At 45.4% G+C, this 18,894-nt stretch overlaps 1 protein-coding gene across 1 annotated transcript in view; it reads left to right on the plus strand.

Moving 5' to 3' along the window:
* The window catches only part of LOC138582224 (ankyrin and armadillo repeat-containing protein-like), a 551,079-nt gene extending 532,784 nt beyond the window's left edge, over positions 1–18,295 (plus strand). Inside the window, exons 9-11 of the mRNA XM_069653327.1 lie at positions 255–374; positions 14,017–14,069; positions 17,620–18,295. Coding sequence (XP_069509428.1) covers positions 255–374; positions 14,017–14,069; positions 17,620–17,789 — 343 coding nt within the window. The 3' untranslated portion in view covers positions 17,790–18,295. The remainder of the gene's footprint in view (positions 1–254; positions 375–14,016; positions 14,070–17,619) is intronic.
* The last annotated feature ends 599 nt before the right edge of the window (positions 18,296–18,894 follow it).

Raw genomic sequence — 18,894 nt, forward strand, 5'->3', positions numbered from 1 at the left:
GTGTCAGCGATGATGGGAGTTCCACTGTTGTATTACCAACTTGTATTGTATGATATTTTGTGGGCCTGACGTAATCCAGCAAACATATTCTCGAAACATAAATAAATATATGGCACCAACAGTAACGTTTGCCGAACAGAACAGATCAGTGAATTAAATGCAATATATCAAAAAACTGAAATGAATGCATAAAAGTTTATTGTATTTTCTGTTTTAAATGTGTGTGTATTAATATGTATGCTCCTCATTACCAGGTGTCGAGAAGAACCTCATTGTATGAAGGTGTTACTTTACTATAGCCAGAGACACAAGATGTCCTCGTCATTTCTGGAAAGATGGAGACACCTAAAAGATTTGGGTCTGCCACCAATCAGGTACATGTGAGTTCCCAAAGTGCTGCTATAGCGGCGCGCAGGCCAGTACTCTGCAATCTTACCATTCCACCAAACCCGCGGCATTGAACTGTTGTGCAACCTCTCAGGGCGTAATTAAGCTGCTTGTACTGATTACAGTGGCAGTAGTGTCAGCGTGGAGGCAAGGTTTCATACAAGAACACTTTGAGGCATTCTGGGCAGATACCATGGACTGGCCAACTCGTCTGTGGCGACCGGCAGAAAAACATCAAGCAAACAAATGTCAACAAACAAGGAGCTAACCTGAGAGATTGAGACCAGTGGTGCAGACATGATTTCACTACAGGGTGGACGCGCTCAACTTACATGTGCGTTTTGGGCGGGGGACCCCGTGAACTACAGGAGATACATACCGCAGATATGGCCAAAGTGGGAGATTTTATGCTCTAGTGTATTTGTTGATACTGCCTGTTTTCTTGAAAGTATAAACCTCCAACGAAGGCTGTGTGGGAGGGAGTTGTGTGGGTAGATGGAGCTATTGCACTTCAAGTCACTCAACCAGAGAAACCAATCCAGTGAGGAAGGCTCAGTGAAGACGAGGGAACCTGTGAGTTTGGCTCCGGGCGGCTCACTGGACAACAAAGAGTAGCAGCCCAGCAGAAAACAATCTCAACATGTTGATAATGGATGGCTATAGACAAGGACGTCTCAAGGAACCAATCAGGTAGGGGTTTGAAGTATTAACCCCGTGCCAGGCCTAAGCAGCTTCCAGCAGCAGCAAGGCAGTAGATTCTGGTGAAAAAAGGCAGAAAAAGCCCAGGAAATGGTCCATGCATGAGAGAAGACAGAAGGAGAATTCAGGGAGCCCTAGGACAGGGCAATCGCTTTCCGGTTCTGCTCTCCCAGCCTAGAGAGGTTTGCAAGCAGAATGGCAGGTCCTTGCAATGGGTACAGAGCATGTGCCCTCGGAGTGGGTAGGGATCAGAGCTTGCCTCTGCCTTGGAGCATTCCTTCTCTGCCTTAGTGGCTGAGGGCTTTGGAAAGATCAACTTTGGAAAGAAACTCTCCCAAAAGAGCTTGAAATGAAATCTTTCTTGTTGCCTGGACGGTCCAAAAATGAATCAAAGAAGGAGTGAGAGACTCCCTCTTTTATAGGAAAAAGTCCACAGTGCAATGGACAACTTCAAGGCTGCTGCGAGGAGCCCAATCCATGTCCTTGTGACAAGTGGTCATTGCCTTCTTGCATTATACCCAAAGTGCTTTAGCTAAAGGAAGGGAAGGAGACAGGAAGGAAGGAGAGGTACAGAGAAAAAGACGATGGTGGAAATCTTTCCAAACTGTGCTGAGCTCCCTCTGACTACACTAACCCTGCTACATTTTCAGACCCATAGCATCAAAGGCCCTTTGGTATGTTTCACCCTGGTGTGAGGCTAGCCCTTTTGTTTGTGCCTTTTGATTCCTTTTGCCCAGGACAGCTCCTGCTGAGGGGCTGTCCTGCTGGAGAGAGGTGCTGCCTCAACTCACACAGGATCAAAAGAGAGACATTCCCCTTTGGTTATAGTCCAGCTCGGTACAGCAGAGACAGGCAGTTTAATGAGAACACACACAGACTGTCCATGGCTGGCCTGGGCTCACAATATTGACACATGTATGATACAGATCAGATGTGGGTTTATTAATTCTGTGAATTATCAGCCACCGTACTCCAACTCAGGTATGGCTTATGATTAAATATTGAACTGCTAGCAGGATGGTAGTTCATCATACGTGTGTGGTTTTGAAACAGGGGTACAGTTTAAATGCAGCATTCCAGCTGTCAAGAGAGCACCTATGATGTTCGAATCCTGTTTGTGTCACTGTAGGGCAGCTGCTGTAGATCAGGATACTGATGCAGCCGGGCACAGGAAAGAGGGTCTGGTCAGAACACCACCCTTTCTGAGATGGAATTAGCAGCATCATTAAATTACATATACAAATCAAAAAAAGCTAGGGCTTCTACACACTTTCCAAAAGGCAGTCCTTTAAACGACCCCAAGCCTCTAGGGTTGAGACTCACCCTTTTAAGGATCTGGTTCATCCTGGTAAAAAATAACTCCCGAGTCCATCTGCATTAGTGTACTGCAACCCAGGCTGGTTTCGGATATCCATATCTAATTACTGTAGGGATATGGTCCAATGCAATAACTTGTATTATCTCCCTGCATTGGACAGTAACGTGAGAACCAAATAAGTAGGGTTTCAGCTTCAGTACCATCCAAACTACTGCAAATGTCTCTTTTTATTATTGCACTCTCGCCTGTTCAAGAGCCTACTAAGGTATGCACAAGGTTGTTCTACAACCTCAGAGTTCAGCTGTGCTGGCACTGCACCAATTCCAAATTCACAGGGTCTTTCCAAATGATGAATTCCTGTCCATAATATGGGATCATTAGTACTGGGGTCTTGCATAGGCTAGCTTTCAAACACTGCTAAAATGTCTGACAGGCAGGGGTCCAAGTGACCTTCTCTGGCAACTTTTTATATGTGACATGGTAAAGGGGAAGGGCAGGAGTCACATAGCCATTGATAAAAGGCTTGTCGTAACCAGTGAGGCCTCACTTGAGTCTGGGAATACCTCGATCCATCACCGCCTGTTCTGTGGACTGGGAGGCTGTTTCTTATCATCATCACACACATGGTGTTCTAACTATGTAACAGTTGCCTGTGCTACCTGGCACATGCATGTCTTGTAATTCAAGCCACCTTTCTGCATGGTTTGAAGCACCTGTTTCAGAAGGGATAGATGGTCGTCCAAGGTATGACTGAACAATGAAACAATATGTTAAAGTGTAACTTTGTAATGTAACAATGTTACATCATGTTTCATTAGGAAAAGAGGGACATACTTTTTCTTTAACACGCAAATTTATAAGTAATCACACATTTTGATTTATATTACATTTTTTTTGCAGTTTCCAATTAAAATGGTCCCAAGGAAGAAATACTACAAAAAAGTGTTGGTTTCAACTAGTCAAAACTAAGTTAATGTTTGTGGTGTCTTTGATGTTGTATTTTTGTTAGTTAAGTGTAAAAGTGCTGTTTAGGATAATTGGTTAGTGGTGAATTGGCAATTAAGGTTTGTAGAGTTTTTTTTTTCCTCACTGTATTTGCCTTGATTTAGTTATCACATTTGATATTTTGTTATGCTCTATTTGTTCCATTTTTGATTGCCTGTTCTGAATTGTACTTATTTTTGAATAACTTAAATAAAGAGTTAAAAAAAAAACTAGCAATGATGAAGGTTTCCAGGAAAACACATGTGTGTCCAGATTTAGAAAATGGCAACCTATAGGTGCATGACTTTCTGTAATGTCTAGTATGTCTCTTTCATCAGGGTGTTATGCTGACTATGTATTGATGTTCACATTGGGAACTGTTAGGGTTATTGCAATAGATGCACTTATTTATGTGTTGCCTTTTGTGAAATTAGTATTTCTTTTGTTCTGTGCTTTAGGCCTTGTTGCATTTACGATTTTAAACATTATATACTTCCCCATGTCCATCACCCAATGAATTTATTTTCTATTTAGATTAAAAAGAGGTTTTGGCAATATATAATGGTTGCCATAGGTGTCGTGGTCTAATACACATAGGAAAAGAGTGGATATTTCCACCATGATGAATAATGGAAAAATGTAATGTGTAATGATGTATCCCATGTGACATCTGTGCTCTGACTCGTTTACCTAAGGTCACAAGGTCATGCTTTTATACTCCACATTTGAATATTCCCTCCAGATTTAAGATTCCTCCAGAGGTTAATAGAATGTGATCTCGGATTGCAATTTGTAAATACTTCAAAACCTCCTTGGAAAGGTTTATCTCATTGATCAGGAAGGTGTAACTCTTGACCCTAAGAAAAACATGGACACGGAAACAATCCCACCCCTGCAAACAGTGTACGGACGAAGGAGCTACTGTGACCAAGGAAACTATGTGGACCACTGAACCCATGACAAGCAAACTTCACAGAATGCTAAGGACCTTGATGAAAAGTCACAACAATAAGAGTGGGAAAAGAAACCAAAGATATGGTCCTGAGTGATAAATAATTGCACACTGTGATGTTAATAAAGTCACTGAAATACTAGTAGAGTCCATATCCTATGGACTGGGAGCCTTACTATCTCAATAGACAGGAAAGTGCATGAAGAAATATCTAAACCCAGCAGTTTGCTGAATCCTAATGAACAGCAGGGCTAGAAGAGTACCAAAGAAAGTAGTGGAACCGTGACCCTGGCAGGGGACACCGTAGGCAGGAAGAGAGCAACGTGCAACACATGTTTTAAAGGTTGCAGCCATGCTGGTTGACAGCAAATTGAGTTGAAACAGATTTCTGTTTAGCTGTAACTGCCATCCGGTGCTAAAGTGGAGAAATGTGCTTTAACTTCACAAAGAACAGTTCTGGAATGGTGAAATTAGTTGCAAAATGTAGTGGAACTGTTAAAAGTAAAAAATAAAAGTAATGGAACGCTGCTCCTGACTGTTCCCGCTCACTTCGACCAATGATGAACAGCACTATTTTGAGAACCAAAAGGCACCCATCTCTGTCCCGTGATGAGCAAAACATGTTCATCTCGTTGACGGTTGGGACAGGACACGCGCTGCTTCTGATGATGATATTAGGAGGAACTGCTCCAAGGTGCCGCTTGCATCTAAAGGTTGATACTCCAATGGCAGGGGTATTTTTGTTTTTGTTACTATTGTCATGTGGTTAAAAAAACAAGAATACATCAATGCCAATAAGGAACACAAATATAACAAAAAAGAAACATAGTAAAGAAAAAGGAAGTATGCAGTATGCATAAAATAATTATACAACATAACATGTTAAAGCCAAAACAACTGAAACACGTGTTAATCCAACTGCAAACAATTCATAAAATCAACCACAGCTAAAACTGTCGCGGTAGAGGCCCCTCTGAGTCAAGTAGCCCAAAAAACCTCACACTCAGTAGACAACCCCCTAGTACACACATTTGTCAAATGACATAATACGTTTCCCGTGTAATTCCGGTTCCATGTAATAATGTCCCTACAAAAATGTCCCCTGGCAAACAAGTCGCTAAAAAATGGCCGTTTTTTGCAGGGATATTGTTACATTGAACATGCGGGGGACAACCCTGCAACCAAACAAACCTTTTTTTTCTTCTAAAGTGGAGCGGGGAACACGCCTGCAACCCCTGCTCCCCCTGACCCCATATATATGGTCACCATACATAATGTCGCCATAACCTTTTCCCGGCGACATTATGTATGGCTACCATATATATGGGGAAAATATTACCGGATACCGTAAATCCGGGCATTGCACTAGAAGGGGCTTCAAAGTTTTGGGTTCCTTAGAATTATCGCAACATCTACACCTTGCCATAATGCAATCCAACGAGCACCTCCCCGGTCAACTGGAGATTCTGCAGGGGTAGAATTTCGATTTGATTGGATAAGCCAGCAGATTTCCTTTCCAGAGTCCCGCGTGCAGCTACTTACAGTGGGATTCGAGAGGCAGATCACGCTGGGAACCTGAGCACATGGTCATGCAGGAAGCAATACCCAAAGCACAGCTGATGATGCACATTTTTGAGTAGATGGACAGAGAAGAATCCCAACAAGTCATCCTCCGGTTGTCGAAACAGAACTGCACCGCCAGCACAGAATACTTGACAATGCACAGTGCACACCAAATGTCATGGCAAGGTTGTCAGCAGTCACACACATCAGGAGGCGACTCTGCATCTGAAATGCATCAGCACTGTCTCGTGTGATGCCCTTGCAGACAGAGTAATGCTACTGGCTGATGAAGGTCACCAGGGAAGATGAAAATGAAGGCTTGCGTAAGCAAAATACTGTGGTCTCTGAATATTCAGGACACATACAGCCCCTAACATGATGTGTCAGGCACAGAAGCAAGTGGCCCGCCGCCTGACATTTGGCCTCAAGACAGGGGCAGCTGATCACAGGACAAATATGGTCTGAAAATAGAGGAATACCAAGTCTGACAGAACTAGTGGCCCTCACCCCACACCTCCGCTGAAAGCTGCTGGATGGTGCTCTCCACAGGTTGGTTTAACCACAATGGTTATCCCCGCTCACCATTCATGGTCACCCAGCGTCTTGAGTTGATATTCAAGTATCAAGAGAGCAACACTTGCATATCAATAATCAAGAGAACGACTCATGGAAACTGGAGGTGTAGCACTGATCGAAAGCAGGCATGCCGGGGCGAAGACAAGCCTACAACTTGAAATGACGCCATTCGCAGTAGCACAACAACAAGGAACGGTGGTAACAGTTGTTGGGCCAGAAGCACAAGTCGCTCTGAATGTTACACACTTTAGAAAGCGCAAAGGCAGGTTATGGGGTGAACCAAGAGTCAAGTCAAGCGTGAGACATGAGACCCCACTAGTAGGCGAGCAAGAATCCTGTACCAACATTCCATGTTTCCATGATTCCAGACACAACTCCAGCACGGAATCTGAACTCGCCAGAGAAAACAGTGACCCATAACCAACCAGTATGGAATCAAAGTACAAGCCACATCGAAAGTGACCTACTCTGATTTCAACAGAACAGCAAAAGCAGTCTCACATCACCTAGACAACATGGAGGGAAAGTCCTTACTAGATAAGTGGGTGGAGTGGGATGTAACATGACTTAATTGTGTGAGTGCACGAACCCCTCCGAGAGGCACGCTGGCCCTTAAGCAGGAAGAGTTGCCATCTAGAGGGACACTGTGGTTAGTGAGCAATAAGATGGCAAGTGATCCTCAGCACGATGCAGAAAAGGCCACCAGGCATTCCACATGGTTGCACCTAGATATGAAAGCCTCCAGCTCCCGATCTAGACAGTCTGTCTCTGGGCACATGCAGTAGTTTAGTATAAGTTGATCGAAGAGCCTGATTGGGTTAATAAGGGATCAACCTTCGATACAAACAGCTGGAAATGGTTTAATATATATACCGATTCATGAGCCAGACAGGTTCTTTTCAATGCGTTTCTCTTTGTGATTGGGAGCCAGTGTAGTGGTATCTGGGGCGGGAGATGTGGGCTCCCCTTGGTATTTTGGGTAGCATGGACCTGAGTTTCGCGCCTTGATACACTTGTGTATAGGCGCGTTATAAATGCCATATCATATCATATCATATGAATTCTCTGCAAGAACTCTAATAAATATTCGCAATATGCCGCATAGGATACATTGCAGTCATCAAGCAGTGAGGTCAGGAACGCATGAACTATTGAGACTTGACGGCTCATAATGGCAAGGGGCCTTGAAGGATTTCGAGCTGGGAAAAGTAGGCTGTTTTAGGGGGTTAACAGATTGATTTGAATATGAACGAGGAACCCCACCTGCCCACAACCTGTGGTATAGGTTAAGGATAGGGTTGCACCCCAGATCGCCATTGCACTGGGTTCCATTTCACAGGGGCCAGATCACTAGACTCACGATCTGTGTGGCTTTAAATCTGAGTCTTTTGGCATTCATCCAGCTAAGGACTCCTGTCAGGCATGACACAAAGTGAGAACTTCTTCCGCGGTGTGATGGCTCATATTGTGCTACACAGCGGTCAAAATGGGCGGGAGCGGTGCTCCACTACTTTTTTTCATTCCGTCTTACTGTTCCTATACTTATTTTAAGAAGAATCCCTTCTATAATGGTTTTGTTTTAAAATAAAAGTGTAGGAAGCAGGTGAAACCTGCACTTCCGTGCACTGCACTGAACGTTCCCTTAAGCAGCAGGCGCATTTGTTTGGGGGTTTGTATTGTGCGTGGGAGCGAGCGTGGCGATGCGGTTTGTGGAGAGCAGAGCGGGCCAGGGGGGAACATAGTCCCACTACTTCTTTTGATACACTTCGCCCACTGGTCCTACAATGATCGGTTGCTGTGCACCTGCAGGGGTTTTCACTCAGCTGCCCTTTTCTGAAGGTTCTTCCTTTGGTTGTGACTACCTCAGCCCATTGGCTTGGAGAGTTTGAGATGTTGGTCGGCCCCGAGCGTCACCTTTGTTTCTGTCCCAATGGTTTGGTGTTAAGAACTTGCCCCACTTTTGCTCTTAAGATTGTTTTCCTTTCCATCTTAATCAGGAGATTCTTTTATCGACTTTCGCGCCTTTAGACTGTCTTCTCTACTGCCTTGATGCGCGCTGCACGGTGCAGGTTCATTTTAAATGCGTCAGAGCTTTTAGACAGTCTGAGTGACAAGAGGAATCTTCCTCTGCAACATTGAGTAGGTGGGTGGGAAAGGGGTTTATGATGCCTTGGGAGTAGCAACCGGATCCCTTACCTGGGTCAATCTGGGGTCACTCAAGTCCGCATGTGTCTCCATGTCCACAGTCAGGCAGTGACACGCCACCTCTACCCACCATCAAAACTCAATAATGAGGTGTTCAATTAAGCTAAATCGCTGGCAATACTCCGGATAACCCACCTGACCATTGATTGCCATTACAGAAAGGGAAGGACCATTTGAAAGGCTTCATCCCTCCCCAAAAGGGCCAATTCAGTCTGAACTATTAGTTGACAGCTATTCAACAGGAAACCTTCCTGTTTTTGTAGCATCTGTTTGCTGCCTTCTCACCCTCCTGCCATCCCCATGCTCATTTTCTTTTCCCCAGCAGACTAAGGTCGGGATACTACTGGCGGGGCCACATTGCACCACTCCACAGACAAGCCTAGACACTCTGATACTACTATGGTGCTGATTAGGAGCAGCATATAAGAGGTCTCTCATAAGAAATGACATTACATTGCATGCCATTATGTTCTATTCCTTGCAAGTGCCCTCCCGGAACTAGCCCACACAGAGGATGTTTATGGCAATTAGTTCTTCTCAGGGTCCATCCCAGCACCATTGGACATAGACACAGTCCCTGTGTGTGAAACGAATACCTCCATTGTATGATGCAGTTTTCTGAGCCATGTGTTTTCTTTTTTTTTTTAAACAAAAATATTAGTTTACTTCTTATTTATTAGGATTTGCAACACGCGGCATGGCATGCTCGTGGTATAGCAAGCACACACCAAATTTATAAAAAAACAAATGGAAGCCACCAGTATTTTCATCCAATGACGAGACATGCCTCAGTTGCCTAAAGGAGACACACATTTCTTTCTGTAGCCAGAGGACATCAACTCATAATGGAAGGAATGAGCATTGTGCCCCAGAGTGGAATGAAGGAAGAGTTCCTTTGCATCTCGCCAATCAACCTCTGGAGGAGAAGACTTCAAATCTAGAAGCGGTGAGTTGCGGTGCTGTTATGGAGGGGTGAACTATTATTGTTTGATATGCTAAACTATGGTGGTGAAGGATTGCCATCTGACAGGAGCGTAGAAGCTCTAGCTTTTTTGATTTTTATTTATAATTTAATGATGTGGGCAATTCCATCTCAGAAAGCGTGGACTGCTAACCAGACCTCGATTTCCATAAACTCCATGCCAAAAGTATAGTGCGCACATGCACCCTGCTGCATCAGTATCTTGTTCTGCAGTGCCTGCCCTTCAGAGGCACAGAACAGGTTCAAAGGTCACCAGTGCCCTCTTGACAGCTGGGTGGCAACAACAAACTCACTTTAGCACAGAGGCTGCATTTAAATCTGCACCTCTGTTCCAACACTGCATAATTATGATGAACTACCATCCTGGTGGCAAGTTCATCTTTAAACATAAGCCATACCTGAGTTGATGTTTGATGGCTGGTAATTCACATAATTATTAAAGCCACACTGTATCTGTATCATACATGTGTCAACACTGTGAGCCCAGGTCAGCCATTGATAGGTTGTGTGTATTCTCCCAAACCTAGCTCTCTCTGCAACACCCAGCAGAGCCATAGCCTGTGTGGGCAGCCTCTCTTATGATCCATTGTGAGGTCGGGTAACACCTCTCTACGGCAGGACAGTGTCCCCCGCCAGCCCCCCACAGGAGCTGTTCTGGGAAACAAGAATCAAAAAGCACTGGCCTCAAACTAGTGTGTTGCATGCCAAAGGAATTTTGGGTCTGAGAATGGGTGTGGTTTATGTAGACAGAGGGTGCTCAGCACAGTTGGGGAAGGATTCCACCATCTTGTTTCTCTCTGTTCCTCTCCTTCCTATCTCCTCCACTTCCTTTATCACAAAGCACTTTGTGTATGATACAAGAAGGCAAGGACCAGCTGTCACAAGGACAGGGTTGGACTCCTTAAAGCAGGCTTGATTTTTCCCAATTCCCTGTGGACCTTTGCCTATGAAAGAAGGGGGTCTGCCACTGCTTCTTTGATTCACATTTGGACCACTCAGGACACAAGAAGGAATTTTTGGGACCTCTTTTAGGAGAGTTGATCTTTCCAAGTCCTCAGCCATTGAGGTGAAGATTTTTTCCAAGGCAGAGGCAAGCTCTGCTCCTTACCCACTCTGTGGTCTCATTTACGATGACTCTTGCTCAGGACCAGGGCATGCCATTCTGATTGAAAGTCACCCTAGGCTGGGAGAGCACAACCTAAAAGGACTCACCCTATCCTAGAGCTCTGAAGTCGGTCTCACAGTATCCTGTATGCCAGAGTAGCCATGATCTCTGTTTTCACTGCATCAACCGACCAAGACGCATTCGAGCAGTGTTCACCGCATTGGAACCAGAGATCTGCCAGTGCTACCGTTGGCACTCCCTCAATCTTGGAACCACTGCTCTTGCATCAGCAAACCAGATCAATGCCACATTGCCCCAACAGAGCCCAGTCATCTGTCCAGTTTGAGCTCCAGCCGCCTGTGCAGAAGAATTTGAACTCATGCATCGAACCAAGCATCCTAGACTTTGCTCTGTAAAAAATTACAAAATGTCTAGCTTTCTTGCAGCTTAGTGTTATGAATCTAATGATGCCGTTACTTCTTTCCCAGAAGTAGCGTCTCCTCATGTGGCCAGGGGACGGCAGCCACTACCTGATCCTGACTCTGCGGGTGGCTATGCGAGAGAGGATCACATGGGGGTAGGTGTTCCTCAGGGGGGTAGACAGACATCATTGGATGAGACATGGGATCCCCATTTCCTTTTAGGGATACCTCCTCCATTCAGCATGCCTTTATGGCATATTGTGATAGGTCCCGACAATATCCTGCAAAATCTTCTGATAGCACGTGTACAAATTGTGCACATAGTAACGTTACATGCACTGCGACTAATAAGAGAACTGCCATGAGGGAGAGGGTGAACCATAATACGCAGTCTAGTGTTGTGAAGAACAGGATTGGTCCAAGACATCTCCCAGCCTGGAGGTGGGAGTTTAAATCAGCACCTGTAGGAAAATGGGGAGAGCCTCCTTTTCTGACATGGAAGACTATGGAGAAGGCAGGTGTCAGCACGGAGCAAGTGGTGTCCCTATCGTTGAGGGAACATGGAAGGCAAGCAAGTGAAGGCAGCGAGAGAGGGAGCCAACTCGAGCAAAGCTGGCCGGTCAGGCAGACTTCAAAGCAGAGGGGACTGTGAGCGCATTGCCAGCGAGGAGAGAAGCGAATAGGTGACTTCCAGACTGGCTGCGTACGGAAGCATTGCTGGTCAACTGTGGAATAAGCAGGCGATACAAAAGGAAGTTGCGGTGGAGACTGGAAGCCATGATGGGCTTCATACCGATGCAGGGAGTAAGAACGTTCCATGCCGCTGACTGAGGGACTGGGGAATACTGCTCGAGTCCAGCAGAGACCGAGGCGAGTACCCGAACAAGGACGAATGATGAATTGATTGCCAAAATGGGAGAGAGTAATTATAATTATAATTGTTTTTTTTAATAATGTGCTTAGTACCGAAGAGTTTTCTAAGCATGGGCCCGGGATTCAAACCTATGTTGCTCTGCGTCGTCTTGCTGCCAAGATGAGCACATTGCCACTCAGCTATATTACCTGTGCTCATGGAAATCAGTGTCATCTTCATGGTCACAATACTTTGCCATGAAGTAGCTTGGGGAAGACCCATACCCCCTTGAACTATCTGAGAAAGAGAGACTGAAAACCCAAAGTCCTGGCAGGAGAGTATACCAGGTGAACTGTGAGTCTCCGATTCACACTCATAAGGAGCTTTACAAACAAACCTGGCAGGACTTTATAACGGGAGCCTTGCATGTCTGGGACCTGCACCCAAGTTGTGTGAAAGAACTGTATCAAAGAACCAAGAACCTGGCAGGGGAGTATACCAGGTGTTTTGCGAGTCTGGGACCCACACCCAAGTTGTGTTGTGTTGGAAGGGGTATAACGGGAGCCTTGCAAGTCTGGGTCCTGCACCCAAGTCGTGTGAAAGAACTGTATCAAAGAACCTGACAGGGGAGTATACCAGGTGTTTTGCGAGTCTGGGACCCACACCCAAGTTGTGTTGTGTTGGAAGGGGTATAACGGGAGCCTTGCAAGTCTGGGACCTGCACCCAAGTTGTGTGAAAGAACTGTATCAAAGAACCTGGCAGGGGAGTATACCAGGTGTTTTGCGAGTCTGGGACCCACACCCAAGTTGTGTTGTGTTGGGAGGAGAATCCCAAGGAAGACCCATGCCCTTAGGATTTGAATAATACTAAATCTCATAAAAAGCCTGGGCAAAGGAGCCATTTCACCTGGAGTGAACTGTGACGCCAAGAGTAGAAAGTCATCCTTTTGGGCTGCTGAGAACTTGCTTATTCCTTTTGAAACTTTATTATTATTATTTTTTTTGCTGCAAAGAACCATGGAGAAGGGAGTCATTCCCCAGAACTGTGAATATTATCTACTTGGATCTTTTGTTGGAGTAATACCTTTTATTTAACTTGAATATTTGCTCACGTTCAAGGCCAGAGACATGCCCTTCACATCTTAAAGTTCATTCTTATAATGAGAGGGCTAGGATAAGATTTTCGGAAAGAGGACATTTTTGCTTTGGACATCTTGACACCTGACAGAGCCTTAGTTTTGGTTGAGATGGGGATAGTGAGGCATTTTCTAACCCTTTTGTGTTTAATAAAAGTGTATATTATCAACTATGAGTCCTCTGTGTCCGAGTCTCATTCCTCGTTCCTCACACTAGGCAGGTGCATGCTCTGGCTGGACAGTCCATCCGATCACCAGCACCATGGGAACATGCATGACGTTCCCTCGGTCAGGTATGCTCTACCGCTAGTTCACTGGTGTATCCCTTGCCCTGGGAGGTTGGTGTGAATCCATGTGGTTAGTGCTGGGGGCATTATTTATGTGTGGCATATGCAGACTTGCTGGTCGCCTGCTCATCGCGTTCTCCACGGCTGAGGCATGAGATTCCATCCTCAAAATGGAGGGCAATCTTGAGTATCCGAGCCATAGAGAGTGAGCCAGAGAGAGAGGAGAGAGGGGAGAGAGAGAGAGCGAGAGAGCGAGAGAAGAGCGAGAGGAGAGCGAGAGAGCGAGAGAAGAGAGAGAGAAGAGAGAGAGAGAGAGAGAGAGAGAGAGAGAGAGAGAGAGAGGTGCCAGGTTCCCTCACAACGCGTATGCCTCATCTTGGGTCACTGGGAGAAGTTTCTGAGGATCTGCCCCTCACAAAGCAAGAATGGTGACTTGTGTAAACTGTGCCGAGACCTTTTATTCCTGGTTTTTAACACATAAGTCATCAGGTCTACATATGTGTGCAATGCTATTCTTTATTGACTCTCTTATTTTCCTTCCTTTTAGGAATAAGGACATGTTTTTACGACCTACAAATGGACGAACAAACAATAAACAAGGTAAAGAACAGCGATTGTCATCTTTTTTTCTGGCCATTTACATATTTTGGTAAAGTGCTGGATTAAATAGCCGTGTTAACAAACAGTGCCAAGTGATGCAGCAATGCAGCCAACAGTGGAAGATAAGATTCGGTAAACAAATACTGATCCACCACTGCCCTCATGTGGATAATGACGGAATTTCCATCCACGGTCGGGCGCCATTTGGATAACACGATATGTTTGCTTACAAAGGTCAAAACCTACTTAAAGACAAATATTTTGGACACGGAAGGCGGTTGCTAATGTGTTCAGCTTGTCAGGAAAATGTATAATTATGCGCTCTGAAATCACATTTTGTAAAAGTGGTCACTGCACATCAACCTAGGCATGAGTTCAATCGGGCGACGGTTCTGTATTGCTAAACATTGGATTTGAATAATGCCCTTGGGCCATTTTCTCGGTTAGTGTCCTGGCATGGGATCATAAACTTAAGGGCCGCCCCTTTATATTATCTTCCCGTCCTGGTTTGTGTGGCTGTGGCTGTTTGTTTGAGACCTACCCCGCGCCCTCCCTGTCATATTCCATTTCTGGTTTGTGAGGTAACCCTGGTTACCTTACCAGACAAACCCTGGTTTGCGTCTGAACCCAGATGCTCTCCCCGTCACCTCGCCTTCCAGTTTGAGTTTGATGAGGTGATGTGGCTGTGGTTATTCCTGTCTGATGGTGGCAGATTTGTGGCTAAGGTGACGGTAACGCCACCGAGCTCCTTGTAGCAGTGTGGTGGTGGGCATCAGTGTGGCCGGGGCTAGACCATGCTGGACCATTTAATTTTATTGTAATGAACTAGTACTAGATAAATTGCTACAAAAAAAGCATCAGGCTCCAAGAGCACTGCGTGATGCTGCAGTGCCTGCGGTCAGCACAGAAGTGCGACATGCGGGCAAAGCCAACCTAGCAGTGCCCCTGGGTTCTGATTACTTGATTTTATGATCCTAAAAGCAACATTTGTTGCTTAAATTCCCCGGCTCTGACCGCACATGTCTGCCTCCTCTTCAGCTCATGCTCTGTATTCTAGTAATTGGGGGACGTGATTGGGCTGGGCTGCTCAGTCAGCCGAGTTCCTTCATTTGGATGGAGAACAAGGATCCCGGGACCGGACTAACTTGGTTAGTCGAAGAGTTTAATCATAGCAGTGCAGCCTCGCCGAGTCACCATTGAGCTCAGGATCAAGGCCCAGGTAGGAGCAGCAGGTTCAGCAAGGCAGGAAGCCAAGCCAGCCACTGTGCTAAGCCAAGAAGCCCACCCGCCACCACCACATGCAACTGAACCGGGTTGCAGCCTGCCTGTGGCCTGCTGCAGTGTGCAGAAGATTGATCGCTGGGTGACAGTCACCCGGCCTGCTGCTAGCTGTCTGACTGAAAACACTTGCACAGCCTCACACTGAACACCAAGCACCAACCCAAACTGATTGAAGGTACGTGGGCAATAGTGTTCCCATATTTACTTAATTGCCCTTAGATGTGTTTATTTCAGTTTCTGTACCATAAGCAATTTGACTAGTCATAACAAACAAAATCTATGCTAACAGAAAATGTATACCTGCTTAAAAATTCAGCAACCTACAGTATGTGTCTCACAAAGTGCACGTAACACTGACCAGGGTCAAGTGTACCCATTCTGTTTGCGATGTAAAGTCGTAAAGCCAATCACCCTGGGTTCAAAACTGATCTGGGAAATAGATGTCTACAGAATGAGAACGCTTCCAATATGTGACATCTCGTTTAACTCCAGCAACCCCCACCATTGCCATGACTCTCTAGCCCCACTGTCCCCATACAAAACCACGATTTTACAGTCTTGCCCATCCAGGGGCTTTGATGTTGTCTACAGGAACCAGTGGGTGAAATTAAAAGCCAGGTTGCAGCAACTCCTTGGATCGCATGGCCAGGTCAAGGTTGACATAGCAGTGCAGGGTTACCTCTGTCATATTCACCCAGGGAGGGCATCATGGCCTTTCAACCCTTCAAATGAAAGGGGCCTGGACCTCATGGGGACCCACAGCAACTGCCCATCTATTGCCAGTCAGCAGCCTAAAAACACAGCAATATATATCTTGATATATTACTTACGTTTTGGGGCTTACAGTGTGCGCTTTGCAGTACTTGCCTCACAAGCTGTGTTTGCTGGAGCCCGTCACCAGTCACTTCCATTGGGGAAATTAGAGCTTTTATCACCTTGTTGCATTTCAACACTAGTTCCTCCAGGTCAGCCAATTGCCCACAAACAAGGAATCATTGCTATACAGCAGACATTCAGTGTCAGACATTCCGTGTTTCAGCCTCCCTGCTGGCTCGCTGTCGCGTGATAATTGGAAGCTAGTAACCTTATCTTTGTCTCCATTATAATGTACACCCTCATGGATGCCTCAGACTGCTTTCTTCTCCTGGCAAGGGAGGACCCCCAACTATCATGTTGAAATGGACCTGCGCACATCTTCAGCCAGGTCTGTATTCACCCTGCCACAATGTCATAGCCAAGCAGCAAAACCGTGAGCAATTGTCTAGTAGACTGTGTATCCCCACCGCCCCTCCTGAATCCTGGAACCAAGGCATCACCGTCTGTGGGCCCCTTTTGATGGGCTTTGTTTGATCTGTATTGTAGAGCACTTCATGGTCATGGCACTCCCATATGAAACATCGTTTAGCAAACTTTTTTCCATTGTAACAATAATTGATAACTCCTCTTGTTCTGCACAACTATACTAGGCACTCAAGACACACTTTAATATATGTGTAGAATAAAATCATGGTAGTGCATGTACCTGTTCTAGAGCTTATGTTTGAACGAGTCCTCACTGGATTAACTCTGGTCTCCATATTCCAGTGGACCTAATGAGCCAAGCATGGCCTTGCTGGCCAGCCTCCTTCCGTAAGCCACTCCAATTACCCTTCAGAGCAGGCTCCAGCAGGAGGACAGGGCATGCCAATGAGCATTCAGAGGGATGCTCCCTATTAAAACGGGAGTGTTATTGAGTATGAGGGTATGCCAGCCCAGTCGGATGGAATGAAGGTTGAGGGGCAAGAGCTTCAGAAGCGAGGTCTATGCATGGAAGCTGCATAAGCAGTGCATGATGCACAAAGGCTGTCAACAAGTAGGGCTGCTACATGCATCATTGGCAATGCATTCATTGCTACAGTAGTGTGGGACCAAGGCACTACACACAGTACTGTAACTATAGTTCTTTATTGCATGCCCTATTCACACAACATTTGTAATTTACAATATTGGTTGTCATTTGTGGGGGGCGCCAACAATGCTTCCCGCCTGGGGTGCAATCTGGTCTAAGACCGGCCCTAGCAGGAGGAGCGGCAGATCTGGGAGTGCATAAGCGCGCGGCACATATAAAACATAGCAAAATGGTAAACATTTGCCCCATATATTTCTGGCAAATGGGCATTGACATAATGCATGCAGAATAGCATACCAAATCGACCGAGCATAGTAGGCGATCAAAATAAAAATGTAAATGTTAACTTAATCATTTCAATTGCTTTATATATTTTAACAGGGCACCAATTTGCTGTGTTAAGACCTGAACACGCACCAGCTCTGTCGGAAGCTACAAGTCCATGGCTCAACACTACCAGACACAACAGCGGGAAATCTCCCTACATCTCGAGGGTGGAAATCCGGAAGTCGCCCGCAGAAGAGAGGCTCAGCCCTCCATTACTACCATAGAGGAAGAAGCCATTTCCGGTTCATCGCCACTGTACCAGTCTCCACTAAGGGTGCTCAACTTGTATCTGGACCAGGTCACCTGGTTCACAATAAACAGACACCCAGGGAATGCCAATAATGGGACCTCCGCCAAAACCATCCTCATCTCGTCACACCTTTTTTTTTTTTACCACTACGCTGACTTGAAAGTCAATAAGGGCATACACTTTTTAAAAAAAACTCTACATGAGATTCTAAGCAAATGAAACGTAGATTTGGCATAACACCTTAAAATAAAATAATGCTATAAAAGCATTGTATTTGCCATTGCCAACCGAATTGATTTGTAGTCAAACTCTATTCACCCGCACTGGTGAACACACAAACAGATGTATGTGTGCTCTATATTTATATGTTTTGTTATCCACGATTGCTTCACAAACCTTATGCTTTTAATGCACAACTGTGTAAAATAAATGCTAAAAAATGCTATATATAAAATAAACAGTGGCATGTGATAAAACCAACCGTCTGTGATAAATGCATGAAAGCAACCTACTACTGCATAACCACAAGGCAACATCCATACCAGTGACATTTTTGCATTCACGCTACATGAGGATCTTTGAAGGGCTGATCCAGAGCTGACCTATCCCAGCCAAATTTCAGAACAATTGGTACATACAAGATTAAAAGTATGTTAAGTGGAAAGACTGTCTTTGTTTCATACGCTTGTTTAGCCCCATTGTCCTTCCACTCAGGGGGCGCCCTCGAGTTGTCTTGGGACTCACCCAAGGAGCAAGGATGGCCCTTGAGTGAGGTTCTGGCCCGGGCGTAATAAGAATGTTATGCTTTACTTGGCCTCGAGCGACATCTCATGTGAAGATGTCACAACTATTCAATTACATTATAATCAGTAGTTGTGATGTCATGGTATTAGATTGTCACAATACAAGTACAGCTCAATGTTGTAACACCCAAGGAAAACCTATGCATCAAAACTGCTCACTGATGCTGTAATAAAGCGATGGTTTCACCATAGTGTGTCATTTACCTACTGCACCTGAACGTTGTCACACACCAGGAAAATAAACACAGAAGAGTAAGATTATCAGTTACACACTAA

This window comes from Ambystoma mexicanum, chromosome 1p (assembly GCF_040938575.1).
Source record: "Ambystoma mexicanum isolate Mex_15411 chromosome 1p, UKY_AmexF1_1, whole genome shotgun sequence".
Taxonomy (NCBI): Eukaryota; Metazoa; Chordata; class Amphibia; order Caudata; family Ambystomatidae; genus Ambystoma; species Ambystoma mexicanum.